Raw genomic sequence first — 16,149 nt, 5'->3', positions numbered from 1 at the left:
CTTTCCTACAAAACTGGCTGGCAACAGTAGAAATTTGCTGTTCTGCAGAGTATTAACTCGATTCACACCACGTCTTAAGCTAAGGCTAAGCCAATATGAGATTTGTTTTTTTAATGATCTACCCATAGTTAAACAATCTAAGATTTACCTTTAGATTGGCTGGATTCACAGCCAATCTAACATCTGGCTGTGAATCCAGCCAAAAACCTGAAATGGTCAGCAGAAAAGCTTATCTCTTACATGATAGTTTTATCTCACAAAAGGACAAATTCTCTGCAACTTACAATAAGAACTTGCTTCATTTATAAAAAGGAGGAACTAATCAAGAAAGACTGTGTCTCACATGTTCATTTCAATAAAATCAACGAATTTTTGTCCAGCATTTCATAAAAACAAGTGAGAATGTATGCTACATATCTTAAGATCTTTTTAAAGAGTTGGTTTAAAGGGTTTTTTTTCAATCGATGCAATTTGATCAATATATATATTCACTTAAGGTGAAACCAACACGCAGAAAAATTACGTTCTTCTGTACTTCCAATGTTCTTATACAAAAAAAAATGTCATTCTGAAGAATTATTACCAATGATCCCCTATTTATTAAAGCAGGAACTTCATACATCTTGGACCTGCTTCGTTTCGCTTTTAACCGGTATATTGTTTTTTAGGAACGAATTTTTAATTTCTCAGACACTTAAGATAAAGAGGGGAATACTGAGCTGTAAAACATATTACTGTACAGCCGCGATCAATTTCGTTTTATGGTAGTTTCCTTGTTTGGTTTGTTAACTGGGGCTTTTTTGTGACGGTGGATAACGAAGACGCCGCAAGAAAAAATCCCCCGGTATCCAGACATTGAACTGACAAAACTCGGAGCTCTCACCATACCACAACTCCTTATTCGACATTTTATTTAAAGCCTCCGCTAAACACAATGAGCAAACGTCCAACTAATCACGCAGAAGTTTACGCTACGTCCCGGGACAGATTTGGGAAAGGCCTCTTGGTTATCGAGGAAGAATGTTCCGGAATTCCCTCGACTAACGTGTTACTGCTGGCGGCGTCATGCCATTGGGCGTGCTCTTGCGTAAGTTCCAGGGGTGGTTGCGCAAAAGCTCCGACGATGAAGTGCATTGCGGTGCTGCTTGCAGGTGACCGATTTCCAATCCGATAGTCTTCGGAACAGCCAGGGTTCCAAATCAAGGTAAGAGCTATTGCGATCGAAGACCTCCCTAAATACTCTTGGTCCTGTCCTCACTGAAATTTGGGGGACAATCTCATGGTTTACTTGGGTTATTCTCTATAAAAAGCCGTACTCGAAAAATAAAATACAGTAAACACAGGCACACAAACAATTCCCAAAGACTACTTCTACTGAGGCTGCGTTGGAATTAAAGCTCATTAAGCTCTACACTCCAATCTTATAGATTGCAGTTTAATGGCGCAGGCCTTTTTATGCCTCTGAAAGTTAAGCCGAATTCACAGGATCTTGCTCTCAACTAAAGGTGCGTGGGATGGCAGCAGCTTTCGTGTGCCTGAATCTCGAGCAGCCTACGTTAGAATAACTGGTAGTAAATAAACGCTTTGTATTACTTTTCAAACTAATTATAACTGTTCAATCGTTCTGTGCCTCAGAGGGGATTGAAATTGCAGGGCCCGATGATCAAGGGGCAAAGTAGAATTCCTCCTTGCTAATATCGGATACAAACCGCCTTCAAATCTCTTCCCTGGTTTCTGTGTTCCTGTTCCCTTCATCCGCTCTTCCCCTCTCACAGCCCTGAGAAATCGTGTAAGGCTCGACGAGTTGTACTGCATTTCTCTCCCTTTCATTCTCACAGCGAAAACACACACACACACACACACAAACCGGGGCAGCAGTAGAACAGGTTGCCAGCCTCTGCGCCGATGCTGAGGGTAACCCCCGCCGCGTTTTAAGCAAAATATGGGTCCGCCGCGCTTCCTCTCTCAACTTGGTCGAGGGCGCTGGCGAGCCAAGGCCTTGCCTATTGAGGTGCGACGGCGACTAGATGAGTACTGACCATTCTTCCCTTTGATTTCGGGCTTGCAGAGGTTGACAGTTTAGGAATCAACCAGACACCTACAGACTGCACTTTCCTTTGAGTTGAGAGGAACGCATTTAAAAGTTAAAAGTTTTCTCTTCCATTTCGCGGAAGAAAAACTTAAATCTGTCTTATGTACAGGAAACCTTTTTCTTTTTTCGGCTTCATTGAATTGTTTAGCAATGCAAAGAGAGGGGTGACTTTAAAAATATACCGCCCTCCAGGAGTTACAGATGACTTGTTTCAATTAGTAACTGTCTAATTAAATTAGTGTCCACTGGCTCAGCCAATAGGTGGACGAGAATAAGAGAAGTTCGTCTCTGAGTGGAACCGCCTCCAAGCCCCTCCCCGGGTACAAGAAAGAAGCGCGCGCGCCTATATATATGTATACATGCTCTCGAGCGCGGTCGGGTGCAGTCACTGGCATGGGATTAAAGGGACAGGGGCGGTGGGTGGCTTTCAATAGGTCGCCACAGTGGGCGGCTAACGACCTTTTCTCTTTCTTTAAGACGCTTGGGAAGCGTAGACCTCGGGAGGGGTGAGGTGCGCGCTGTTTGTGGCTCTCGCTAGAGCTGTTCTCCGAGAGTTCAGGGACTTCTAGGCGGAGGCGAGGGGGTAATCTCCTGGCGAGATGCAATTGGGGGAGCAACTCCTAGGCAGTTCTGCTAATCTGCCGGGTACCCCGTTTTATCCGCTGGAAACCGCGGGCGGGAGAGGCGGCGGCACAGCGCGACACCTCAACACTGGGTCGCCGCCGCGCCCGGACTTGGAGAAGGGGCCGAAAAAGTTCGGTGGCGCCTCTGGGCCGGCAACGAGCCTGTTAGGTGAGGCCGAGGCGGCGGGCGAGACAACGCCCTTCGTCACTGCCGGCCAGATGCCGTCCAAGGCGGGGGCCGAGGTTGCGGACGGTGGGCGCAAGAGCTCGCCGGGTCCAACCGAGGAAGACGTATTGCCGCCGCCGCCGCCGCCGCCGCCACCCCCGCCTGCTCGCTACTCTCTAGATGGCCTGAGTCCTGAACGGTACTACCTGCAATCTCCCGGCCCGCAGGCTAGTGCCGAGCTGGGCAGTCAGTGCTCGCTCTTCCCGTATGCTGGGGCGGCCGGGAGCGCGCAATCCAGTTCCATGTACCAGGCGCCCAGTGGAGCACGCTACCCCTATGGTTCTGTGCTGACGCCACCGGGCAGCTTTTCGACAGCAGCGAGTAGGACACCCTTCGCTGCAGCCGCGAGCACGTATCAGTATGGTCAAGGCGCACCTCCCGGTGCTCTCTATAACCCTTACCCGCCAGCGGCGGCGGCGGGGGGCTCCTGCGGCGGCCTAGGGGGACTGACGATGCCCGGCGGGGCAGGGGGACTTCGTGCCCAGGTTTTCCTCTGCAATCGGCCGCTCTGGCTGAAGTTCCATCGGCATCAAACCGAGATGATCATTACCAAGCAGGGCAGGTAGGTTTTGATGACGGGGGCCGTTTCGGAGCGCAGCTTTCCTGCCTATATATATATGTTAACTACTACATTCCTGAGGGGGAGTGGGTGGCAGAAGGACAGCGGAGCTACATCCCTCTCTAGTCCGGGTTTAAGTTTTGGGTGAAAGTAGCTTCGGGTGCCCTGGAAACGTCTGGTTTCAAAGACGAGTAAATTCGTTTCTTCAAAAACCAATCTGTTAGGTTTGGAAACACGCTTTGGAAAGGAGAATTGGTCGATCCAGTTGCACTCAAAAGAGAGAATAAATCTTCAGCAAATGAATTCGAGATTCTGGCTATCCTTATAAGTGGGTTCTGGTTTTGCTTTTTTAATGGTCTCCCTAGTTTCGTTTCTTTCCCATTTCCCATTTCAAAACCCTACAGTCTTTTTTCACGAAATACTATTTCTTAATTCTCCTGCAGCCAGTGCACACTTCTTAGATTGCTCCCCTTCTACTGTAATCAGACTGGATTCTATGTGTTAAAGTGCATTAGAATCTCACATCATCTCTCATCCTCTTGGAAAGAGACAGAATTTCCTTTACTATTCTGATTTTATGAATCTCAGTTTGGCTTTTAGTTTTAGTTTTAATATGTTATAACAACCTGACTCTGGTGTACCATTTATTTGGAAATTAATCTGATCAAAGTTGCTGGGAAATCACACAACTGTCTTTTCAGGTTACCTAACAAAACAATTTGTGGGACTAAAGTTTGTATTTTAAGATTCCTGGAAGACCGAATAATCCAATTTCAATTAAAAACAAGCTCTTTCCAAACAGGTCTTTCCCCCACGCCTATAAAGGGAGCTTGAAGTGGAGTTCTATTCTTCTTTAATTTCTATTTTCTATCCTAAAAATTTACATTGGTTTCCTTGATAAATTTCAGCAGAACGCTTACTTTTCCCCAATGGGTTTGCTTTGAATAATTATTAGAAACAGAAAATGGCTTCAGTGCAGATAATAATACCTGTCCAAGGAAATTGGGGTTTGAAATTCAAAAGTTAAAATTCCAACCCTCAAAACTGATGATAAAAATGGAGTTCTGCCCATTTACACAGGAGGACTGTGGAACAGCTGTTGAATAATCTTGATTCTCCAAAGCAGGATTCTGCTAGCTGGTGAAGAGGTCTTTCCTTTCCTGCATCTACGCTGATGCTTGCAAAAGAGAGAGGATGTTTGGAGCTGAACCCTCTCCTGGTGACTCTCTAAATATAAAACCTGCAAGGGGACCACCATCTGCCTCCTTTTCTTTGCCCAGGTGCAAGCCAGGGCTGAAACATGCTGCCAGAGGGACTCTGCAGGAGTTTTTGGCAAATAGCTATAGGCTCCTTCTCTAAAAGCCCTTTTCTTTTTCTTATTCTTTCCCATTTCAGGCGGATGTTTCCTTTCCTGAGTTTCAACATAACAGGCCTCAATCCTACTGCCCATTACAATGTTTTTGTGGAAGTAGTACTTGCAGATCCTAACCATTGGCGCTTCCAGGGAGGAAAATGGGTGACATGTGGCAAAGCTGATAATAATATGCAAGGTAGGATATTATTACATAAAGCCTATGACTACAGCTGGTGGGAAAGGAGTTTGTTTGGATTTGGTTGGTTTGTTTGGATATATATCTGTGTGTGTCTGTATGTGTCTGTCTGTCTGTCCGTATGTATGCATGTATGTATGTATGCTGCTATATATGCTATATATGATTGCTGAAGTGATGGTTGCTATAGTTGAAAGATGTTGCAAATAATTAGCAAAGAAATTATCTTTTTATTATAATATATTTTTATGGATGCTACATTTCCTTAGCCTAAAAAAGCCAGTAGTGACATACTACTAGATGTACAAGTGTGTGAACAACAGTGCCTCTTTTCTAAATCTGATACTTAGTCGGTATCTGCTTTGGCTAATGTGTGGTTATGTCAGTATCTCTGGTATAGAAGGAGAGAGCTAAAATGTATTTTTGTTTATTTTTTTCCATCCTTCTGATAGGCAACAAGGTTTACGTTCATCCTGAATCTCCCAATACTGGAGCCCACTGGATGAGACAGGAAATCTCTTTTGGAAAACTCAAACTTACTAATAACAAAGGGGCTAATAATAACAATACCCAGGTAAAATATATATATACTTAAATGCAATCTGAATAAGGCAAAATTGGCCCAGCAATCTTGAATATTGACTTCAGTCTTGCCTTTTAACAGAGATAAACTGGCATGTAAATGGAAAATAGGCCATGAATCCTAATCCTAGTTCTGTACAAAATTTGATAGATTTTAAATATATTTGTCTTATAACAAAAGATGGCTAAACTGTTTCCAGATGATTGTTCTACAGTCCCTGCACAAATATCAGCCTCGTCTCCATATTGTGGAAGTGACAGAAGATGGTGTTGAAGATATGAATGACTCTACTAAAACACAAACTTTCAACTTTCCTGAAACACAGTTCATAGCTGTTACCGCATATCAGAACACTGATGTAAGGATAACATAAACTCAATATACTAATTGGTTTTTTATTTGTAGCATAACATCTTTCACCTCATGCCCTTTTTAAAATTAAATGATAAAAACATGCAAGCTTTGTGAGACTGAGTGCTTTAGTATTAGTGTGGCATATAAATTGCTATTTCTATCACTCTGTGTTCCACCAATCTATTTAGCAGATTTATGAATAAATTTATTTTCTGATTCATTTATTCCATTCATTCATTCTCTGTATCTGCCAATGTCAAGCAAGTGACTCCAGACAGCAAACAATCATAAAACAGTTAAAAACAATTATAGTATAATACAAGTTAAATATGTATGGCATTTGAGAAAAATAATCTTAGATATCAATATAGCTAGGAAACGGGCCCCTTCATACCTTCAGGATCTCAAACCTAAATACAAAGTCATGTGTTTAAGGCCTTACAAAGGGCCAACAGGGTCAGAGACATCCCAACTGAGAAAGAATGTTCCAGAGGACAAGAGCCTTGGCAGTCAAGGCACACCTCCTAGAATCTGCCAATCAACATTCCTTGCGTGAAAGGACCTGCAATATTTATATCGAAAATTTAATTTTCCATGTAAATATATATTTTTCCTTTTTACACATACAAAGAGCTATTTGTCTTTTTAGGTATAACGTATCTAAATAGGTCATGCTATTTTTCTGATTTACTTTCCAGATCACACAACTTAAAATTGATCATAACCCTTTTGCAAAAGGCTTCAGGGACAATTATGATTCGTAAGTAATGATTCGTGTATTTCTACATAGTGCCAAGGACAATAAAAGACTTTTTAGCTCTTAATGTTTCTTTTAATTAGTATACTTTGAATTTTATATTTTTAAAAAGTGACTGTATCTGAGCAAAGAGCAAATCTGTTAAATAACGAAACTCTAACAATACCTAATGTAACTAGACATATGTATATGTGTGTGTGTGTGTATATATGTATGTATGTATATGTATATTGCACATTGCAATAGATGTGTGAGGTTAGCAGAGAGTATTAGATATAGAAAAAATGTTTAGTTTGGAATATAATTTTTTAAACATTTAAACACATTAGTTATTTTTATTTACTTTAATTAGAAAAAGTGTATATGAGACATACAATCTCTAGCACTAAGATGGCATTCCAATGAACTGTGGTTAGAGCCCCATTCAGGTTCCATACATGTTAACATCAAATTTTTGAATGGCAAAGAACAGTATCTTAGCCTTTCTCTTTTATATTGTAGCATGTACACAGCTTCAGAAAATGACAGATTAACTCCATCTCCTACGGATTCTCCTAGATCCCACCAGATTGTCCCAGGAGCCCGATACACTGTACAACCCTTCTTCCAGGAACAATTTGTCAACAACCTGCCACCAGCTAGATTCTATAATGGTGAAAGAGCTGTACCACAGACAAATGGCCTCCTCTCTCCGCAGCAGACTGAAGAGGTGACCAATCCACCACAGAGATGGTTTGTCACTCCAGTCCAGCAGTCTGGGGCCAACAAACTGGACATGAATTCCTATGAAACTGATTACTCTCCAAGTAGCTTACTCTCTTATGGTATCAAATCCCTTCCCATTCAGACATCCCATGCACTGGGGTATTACCCAGATCCAACATTTTCTTCTGTGGCTGGATGGGGAAGTCGAGGCTCTTACCCAAGGAAAATGTCTACAGGTTTACCTTGGACTTCGAGAGCAAGCCCTCCAGGTTTCTCTGAAGACCTCCTTTCAAAAGAAAAAGTAAAAGAAGAAATGGGGTCATCTTGGATTGAGACACCTCCATCCATAAAATCTCTAGATTCAAATGATTCTGGAGTTTATATTGGTGCTTGTAAAAGGCGGCGACTGTCCCCAAACAGCTCCAGCAATGAAAACTCTCCAACAATGAAGTGTGAGGATATTAATGCTGAGGACTATGGCAAAGATGCTTCTAAAGGCATGGGCTACTATGCTTTTTATACCAGTTCTTAAGTATTTGAGTCCTGGTGTCTTGAAATTTGAGTAACTTTACATGTTCAGTGGTGGTGCTGAGATCCCTTGGTGAGGAACCTTTGGTATCATCACCTTTTGAAATGGTCTTGTGCAATTCTATAGAATGTGCCAAAGCTTTTGTCTGACTTCCACAGGGGAAAAAAAGGAAGAAACAAGGTAGCACTAAAAGAAAAAAAAGTCTTTTTCTTCTGCTCATTTCCAAGATTTAAGAGAAAATGCTTAAGCAGTATTATAAGATTAAATTAGATTTTCCTTCAGAATAGTCAAAGGGAGGGGGTTAATACACAGGTACATTTTAATCAATGTTTTCTACATTGCCAAACAATTTAGAAAAAAGGAAATTCAAAATTTCCTTTAGAAATCTCTGTAAAAAGGGAGTCCAGATTGGATCTGTTACTGCTGACTATCTGAAAAAAAACTTAGAGGCTTTTCCTTTAGAACAATTCTTCATATATGCAAGAACAAAAGTCTTAGTTTAGCAAGTGAAACTTTTTTTTGATTGAGGGATTTTTGATCTTATGGCAATGAAATAATCCTACAAAGATGGCAAATAAATGATTCCATATAATATGTATAGCTCTATGGCTAGACATAAATGTAGGCTATGGCAAAATACTCTCTTTAGTTCTAGTTCTGGCAGTGCGGTTGAACAGGATATGTTGGGAGTTATCCATTTAAACAAATTCTACATTGAAGGTGAGCACTAAGACTGGGAGTATGTCAAAATATTTATTGGTAAGTGGTAAGTGTATTTTTTCAACTGTTTTACATGGAAAGTGTTGTACTTCCTGTTGCGCAGTCTGTAAATAGTATGATACTGAGATCACAAAAGGCTTTAAAGCAAAGCATTGGTTTTATTTGGGGGGGATGCTCATCTGTATATAATTTATAATAAATGTATTCCAATGATAAGGACTTATAACTGTATTAGTTGTTGGGAAATTTCCTTTTCACTGCAAATGCTATATGAAGATTTGGGTATCTGATCCAGATTCTGTTCTCAAACAATAAGTTGTAACTGTTACTCCAAAATAAAATAATTTTGGCAGTTGACTTTGAACAAGGTAGGTAGAATAGGGTCGATAAAAGAGAAGGTTGCTAACCCCATTCCTCTATTAAGCTGCTGCACTATCAAAAAGCTGGCCCTTCTTACCCAGCCATAAAACCCCAGATTCTCTTAATGAACAAGAATTTTATCCAACATACCACTCTCCCCCCACTCTCCCCAATGCCTATCCGCAGGAACAGGTAGAACAGTCCAGTCAAGCAAAAAGCGAACAGGTCCTTAAGTTGGTTGGGTCTCCCCTTCCTCTCCAGAAGGAGCGAAGTCGGACAATCTCTGGAGCGCCTAGCGTTCTCGATGCGTACATTACAGATGCAGTGCTAGACACTATATCCCGAGTCAGGCGCCTTTGTCCATAGCTGCTTTGAGACCGTCGGCAGCTAATTTAGGGTTGAAGAGGGACTGGAGATGTTCTGCTCTGCTTGAGAAAATGTGGACTCGGGCCAGTAGCCAAAGGAAGACGTGTCTGGGCTAAGCTTACATGCGCTCCGCGATGCTCCAATGCCGCTTCGTCCAGGGAGCGTCCCTGAAATGGCAACACGCTCAAGTGAGGGACGAAGACAAGGAATCCTTGGATCTTGCACAAGTCCATTCTTTTCTGACTACAAGGCAACAGTCCTTACCTATGCCTAGCAGCAGAGACTTTCCTTGAAACCGAAGCGCTTCAATTTCAAGTGGAAGCCACGCCTGCAGCTTAATTCAAAGAACGGAGACCTATTCTGTCCAATTTCTGGATAGAATTTTTAAATCATTTTTATCATGCCGAAGCTTGTATACACCAATGTCTTCCTGATTTGAATCAGATGCTCAGCGATCCTGGCGCTTGGGAAGTTAAAATCAATATACACGTGTAGTGCAATTTTAATTAAAATAATTGTAACACAAAATAAAGGTAGTAATGCACATACCATTTTGTTTGTAAGATGATTGCAGCCGAGACTTTAGCTTGGGGCGTGGTGGTGGTGGGGGGGACTCGCGCGCGCGGGACTTACTGCGTCTGATTTTCTCCTTGGACGGAAGAAGGGGCCTCCGAGAAGTTCCTTGAAATCAAGGCCGGACCAGCCCGCCGCGTAGGTTCAGAAACCCCCTTGCGCAAGGCACGACTTCTGCTCCCATTCTTCCCCCGGCTGCAGGCAGAGAATTGGACCCGGCACTTCAGCATTAGGACATTGCTGTCAAGAAGGTGAGAAGCGAAGTGCCCAACCATTTTCGGTCAAAAAGGTCAGAGTTTTCCATTTGATAGCCCTTTCCTCACGAAGGAAACCTAAATGTTCCGAAGGTTGTCTGATTTCTCGGTGGCGGGGTGGTGGTGGTAGTGGTCTTTTGTTCCGTGCCGCCGAGGCGCTTCCAAAGACAAATTCCGAAACTATTCCAATTTGGATTATTGTTCTTCTAACCAATCTCCATTTGCTCTCTCGTTTTCTCTATTCATCGGTTGTCCTGCGCCAATTGCCGAGTAGCAAAGCGAATCCCCTCCTTCAGTAGCGTTTCCACGCAACCTGTATATTTTTTTCACTGCAGTGTTTAAAAAAAAGGAAGGAAAGAAGAAAGAGGTGGGTGGGAGGAAGAGGAAAATAACTCGTGAAAAGTCCTCACACTGTTTAATGGAACTTGTAAGTGCCTGGCTGGCCCCAATTAACACCTTATCATAAGGCATTCCTAAAATGGGGTGCCAGACGCCAAATTGCGAATAAATGTATCTAATTAATCCGCCTAAGATGACAGTGATAAACAAATCTATATTTAAATCGAGATGAAAGATGCAGGTTATTTGTTTGCAATAACAGGAAAAGTTAAAAGTGCTGTAAACCTCCTCTGCTTTGGCATTATGGATACAGCTGCCGATTGCAGTCTCAAATAATTCGCTGCGGGCTGGACTCCATCAGGATCCATGTGAAAAAGTGGGTCTCCCTGGGACTCAATCCGCAGACCGATTTGCATGTAGTCCACGGTTTTCAGATAGTAGCTTTTATTCAAATTCAGAAGACAGTGGATAGGGCGAATAGCACGGAGAGAGTCTTTTTATATTTGGTTGCCCAAATATAAAATTTGAGGCAAGGAACGGAGGTCAAGGTGATTGCCATAGGAAGCAGAAATTGGGATCTTAATGGGGAAAGAAAGCAGGAAGTAAGACTGGAAATATGTGCACATGCTAATTACTGACTCAGGTGCCAAAACACTTCCGCTAATTACAAGTCTGTATAACTACTTTTGTACCTAATTCAAACACACTGAAATCCATGAGATTCGTGTCCTCTTTCTGGTGTTTTAATTTATATAAAATCAACCAGGATATAGGTGGTCAAGATTCGACGCCCCTGAAAAATGGGTTAACTTTGCCATTCAATTGTTTAGAAGACAAGTGTTGTAAAAAGGTGAGACTTCGAGGGACTCCTGGTTATTTTCCTATATCTGGATAATTTTCCCCCGAACTTCCTAGCCTATAGTTTTAGGATTCTCTAGAGGTCTTCCATCCAAGCATATTTTACAGAAAGCCCAATTTGACTAATGAAATGTAAGGTTCTAAATGTCTTTTGTTTCCTATCAACCTGACACACGGGGAAGAACAATTGTGCATTGCTCTCTTTAAAAAAAACACTTTAAAGTCTTCTCCCCATATCGACCAATGGGAGGCACTGCTCTTAATTGGTCACAACAAATCCTATAAATGTGAGGTTACCTTTACTCAGTGAAAAGTCTAAACAACAAGAACTCTGCCCCATTTTGACGGAAAGGCCAGGAACAAAGGTGGAAACCGTCTCCCTCAGCAGCCTCGCGGTCTGCACGTTTTAATGCGCTCTGGTAGGAAGTCTGGTCTCAGGTCAGTGGAGAGCAAGCTGAAAAGGCGAAGCCAGCGACCGAGCGCAGCACGTAATACACGCGTGTATTTGTGGGTGCCCGTGCAAACGAATTCTACTCCACCCTTCCCCTATTTCAAGCACCCCAAGCGCGCATCCGGATTTAGACGATAAATGCATAGGACAGCAGCAGCGGGATTCCCAACCGCAAGTTAAACTAAATGAGAGGCTTCTGCTGAGATTGGTTTGATAGTTCACTGCAATACATCCTGCAATGAGCCCCAGTTTAGGTCCAATTCAAAGCAGTCCCACTGAGCTTTATACCTATTACTGAGTCTATTTGTAACTCTCAGTGTGAGCTCCCGCTCTTTGAATTTCCAAGTTATATTTTCTTCCTGAATTCCTAATTTTCTATGTCCCAGGGAGGGAGACCTGCAAAAAAGAAAAAAGAAAGGGGGGGAGAAAAAGAAAAATAGAAAAATTCTGAGGCTCTGCTTTCCTAATGTTCAAGGTTTCCAGAAGGGTGAAAATGCCATTCCACACTTGTGGTTTAAATTACATCTTCCTGCTACTGTCAAAGCAACAACCTTGCCATCTGGTTATCTGGATCCTTGACTCCATCTGCTCAGCACAACTTCTGGGCAGTGGTGTATATGACAATACACCCTCCTGCTCCACCCACTGCTCCACTATGGTGTGTTCACCATTTTTTTCTGGCAGTGTCATCTCAGATCCCAGAGCTGTAAGACAGAAGAACAAGTTAGCCTGCTGTCTCTATTCTGAGATAAGGTTCTTGATGTTTTCTGAGCTTGGTGGGGTTTTCTCCCCCATATATTTCATTAGCAAATTAAGGTACATCATTAATAGTAGAGAGAAGAGAGTGAGGTTTGTGCTTTTTCTTTATAACTCTGAGCTAAAAATCTTCTCTGGGTACCATTTGTGATATGCACTATTTCAGCTTTCTGCAAATTTACTTTGCATACTCCATATGCTGTTCAGGTCAGAAACTCATGATATGCTCCCACTTCATATTTGAAAAACAACTTCTGGCCACAGACACAACAGATCATCTCGCTTCACTGCCAAGCTTTTTAGATTGTATACCTTTTGGAGTTGTAATGGGGTAGCATCCGCTGTATTTAATGACTAAAGGTTGTAGAGCTGATGGGTTGTGAATGAGATGAAGGTTATGTCATATGAGGGGGGGTGAGGAGAGGTGGAAAGGTTTATGTAAATTGGAGATGGGGATATGTCCTGAGATAAAGAGGCTTTAAAACATAGCTAAATAGTATACACTGATAAAAGACTTTCCTGAGAAATTCAACCCTAAAGAAAAAATGTTTCGGGATCCAAAATATGTAAATATACGCCTCTTTGCAGCAGTCTCTTTTGGGAGAAAAGTTCCACAGACATATCCAAGTGTGGGTATTACCTAAGAGCAAAAGTCTTCAAACTTGGCAAGTTTAAGACTTGTGGACTTCAACTCCCAGAATTCCTGAGCTACCATAACTGGAGGAAGAATTCTGGGAGTTGAAGTCCACAGCCTTAAAGCTCTCAAGTTTGAAGACCACTGCCTAAGAATCTGAATAGGTCACAACGTTGAATCTGGATCAGATAATTGGTTGAGATGGAGGGGAAACAATTTTTTCTGATGAATCTGACCTGGAAATACAGTATGTAAACTTCACTCTACTCTGCCACCCTTCGGGAAAAGATGTGTTCAAGTCATCATCTCAGCTTGGATTAGTCATTGGCAGATTCCCGGAAAGAGGGAAAGGGTGCCTAAAGCACTATGGGAAATTATACGAGTTTTTGTTAGTCGCCTGAAAGGGCAATACGTTGACAGTCATAGCGGAACAGTGCATTTTTATTACTGAAAGAAGTTTTTGTCCGTGAAGCAAAAGCAAAAAGCACGATAAATCGGCGCTTGCTGCCTTTACTGCTAGAGTCTAACCATTGGCTCTCATACTTCTGCCTGAATTGCATTCAGTTGGGCAGGGCCCTTAGCACACCCCGTTTTTAGTCATGCAGAGAAGGCAGCCGAAAACTCGTCTTTTTCGTCACTTCAAAATGTTTTATATCTTCCAGCAGGGGCGCCATTCTGGAAAAGAGCGCTGCTTAACCACTTCCTCTGCATAGCTTAGTTCGGACCAGTGAGGAGCCGAACTGAAAGTAGCTCTGGGGCGGACTAGAGGAGTCGAGTTTGTAGCGAAGCGTGAGCAATCTCGCCATTCGTTGATTCACCTATTTCCAGGGGCTGGTGGATTTCCGTAAAACGTGGACGAAAGAAGTACGTGCGCAAGGGCTCTTGAGAAATAGGAGAGCTTTTATCAACTAACTGATTGAATCAGGAAGCCCGTCAGATATCTCTCTTTCCGCCCCTTTTTTCTTTCGGATAAGCAATTTGCTCCCGGCATTAATCAGGATGTAATTCCCATGACTTTCTCATGACTAATACTTTCTCTTCAGGAGAGGGCGGATTGGTGCGGATTATATTAAGGGTCACTCAGGGTCATTTATCCCGGAGCTTTTTTCAATTTCATATCAGCCGGCAACCAAATCATATAAGTATCATAAAGTATATCCAGCCGACTGTGCAGACTTTCTTGCTTGCAACTTAACCAGCTCGATACAGGACAGTTAGGTTACCTATCTTCTAAATAGACTTTCTGGAAATAATGTGAAGAAAGTGGGTCTAATTTATCATTTCTATTCTTTATATCCCAAAGTTCCTCTAAAATATTAAAATATATTATTGGAGTGGGTGACCTTTGACCTTCCAAACGTTCATCCTTCCTATTGGCTCTGTTGACTGGGAGCTATAAATCAGAAGTTAGTGGAGGACTACAGGTTCCCAATCCTTAAGAAATTGATGTTTTATCTACCTATAGGAATGAAGCAATTTCATTTCATTTCAAAGGAAATTTATAAACAGATTGGAATCAAATAAGGCTGCAAAAATCCAAACGATTTTGATAGGAGCTAAGAAATACTGCCATCTGGTGACTTATCTTGGTTGATACTTTGGTATAGATGCACTAAAATCATTGGGATTCAGGTTAATACAGAATTATAACAATTGGAGGGGAGCTTGGAGATCTTCTAATCCAAGCCCCTGCACAAGCAAGAGACCCTATACCATTCTGGACTAATAGCTATCCAGTCGTTTCTTTAAAATTTCCAGTGATGTAGCACCCCAACTTCTGAAGGCAAGCCGTTCCATTGGTTAATTGTTCTCACTGTCAGGAAATTTCTCCTTGGTTCTTTCCTTGATTACTGGTTTCCATCCATTGCTTCTTGTTCTGCCTTCTGGTGCTTTGATAAATAGGTTGATCCTCTATTCTTTGTGGAAACTATAAAATATTTGAACACTACTATCACGTCACCCCTGGTTCTTCTTTTCATCACACTAAACATACCCAATTCCTGCAATCATTCTTCATATGTTTTAGCCTTCGTATTATTTTATTCTAATCATCTTTGTTGCTCTTCTCCAGATTCTTTCCAGAGTCTCAACTTTTTTTATATTGTGGTGACCAAAACTTGATGCAATACTCCCAAGTGCGGTACTCGTATTTGATTCTATCGTTCTGTTAATGTAACCTAGGATTGCATTGGCTTTTTTTGGTGGCTGCAGCACACTGCTGGTTCATATTTAAATAATTGTCTACTGGAGCTCCAAAGTCCCTCTTGCATTTACTGCTATTGAGTCGAATCCACCTATTCTATACCTATACATTCAATTTTCTTGTCTAAGTGTAAAACCTTACTTTTATCAACATTGAATTTCTCTTTGTTAGATAAGGCCTAGTTTTCATGTCTGTCAATAACCTTCTGGAACTTAGGCTTCCAGGTTAAGCCCTTCTCGTCGACGGACCGGGGACTGCAACTGTCCACAGCTTCGATCCATGCTCTCTCATTGGAGAGCCCCAATCACTGTGATTAGGGGCTGAAGCTCCCTCGGAGGAGCGGAGGAGTAAAGGGAAGCTGCCAGCCAGGTCGAGGGGAGCTGCACCCCCCCTCCCTGGGCTAAGCAATTTTTCCCCCTGAAGACGACCGAGTGGTGGTCTTGTTATAGGAAATCCTGCTTCCAATTCAGGACACAAGGGTTGGAGAATACAGGTTTATTTGTGCAAGGGTTGGAGAATACAGGTTTATTTGTGCAAAGGTTCAGAGCATTAATATGACAAATTCTGAACCCCGGGCTATTCCCGAGGTTTGACTTTTATTGAGCTTACAACCCTAACTTTGCTCAGGGAGTTTCTCTTATTTAGCTGAGCACGCTG

At 42.2% G+C, this 16,149-nt stretch overlaps 1 protein-coding gene across 5 annotated transcripts; it reads left to right on the top strand.

Annotated features, from left to right (window-relative positions):
• The first annotated feature begins 2,472 nt into the window (after positions 1-2,472).
• EOMES (eomesodermin) lies at positions 2,473-8,929 on the top strand. Of its 5 annotated transcripts, none has more exons than XM_087948336.1 (6): positions 2,473-3,503; positions 4,896-5,050; positions 5,503-5,624; positions 5,848-5,991; positions 6,686-6,747; positions 7,246-8,929. In XM_087948336.1, the coding sequence occupies exons 1-6, from the start codon at positions 2,692-2,694 to the stop codon at positions 7,979-7,981; spliced, it is 2,031 nt and encodes a 676-aa protein (XP_087804462.1). In that variant the 5' UTR covers positions 2,473-2,691; the 3' UTR covers positions 7,982-8,929. The 5 variants fall into 5 exon arrangements, with proteins under 5 accessions (XP_087804462.1, XP_026542379.1, XP_026542378.1 ...); XM_026686594.2 differs by having other exon boundaries at positions 5,833-5,991; positions 7,303-8,929; XM_026686593.2 differs by having other exon boundaries at positions 5,833-5,991.
• The last annotated feature ends 7,220 nt before the right edge of the window (positions 8,930-16,149 follow it).

The sequence above is a fragment of the Notechis scutatus genome, chromosome Z (assembly GCF_049901735.1).
Source record: "Notechis scutatus isolate UNSWTSFEM ecotype Mainland chromosome Z, rNotScu1.2, whole genome shotgun sequence".
Lineage (NCBI taxonomy): Eukaryota > Metazoa > Chordata > Lepidosauria > Squamata > Elapidae > Notechis > Notechis scutatus.
The sequence above is the reverse complement of the archived record's forward strand: the minus strand, read 5'-3'. Positions and strand labels throughout refer to the sequence as shown.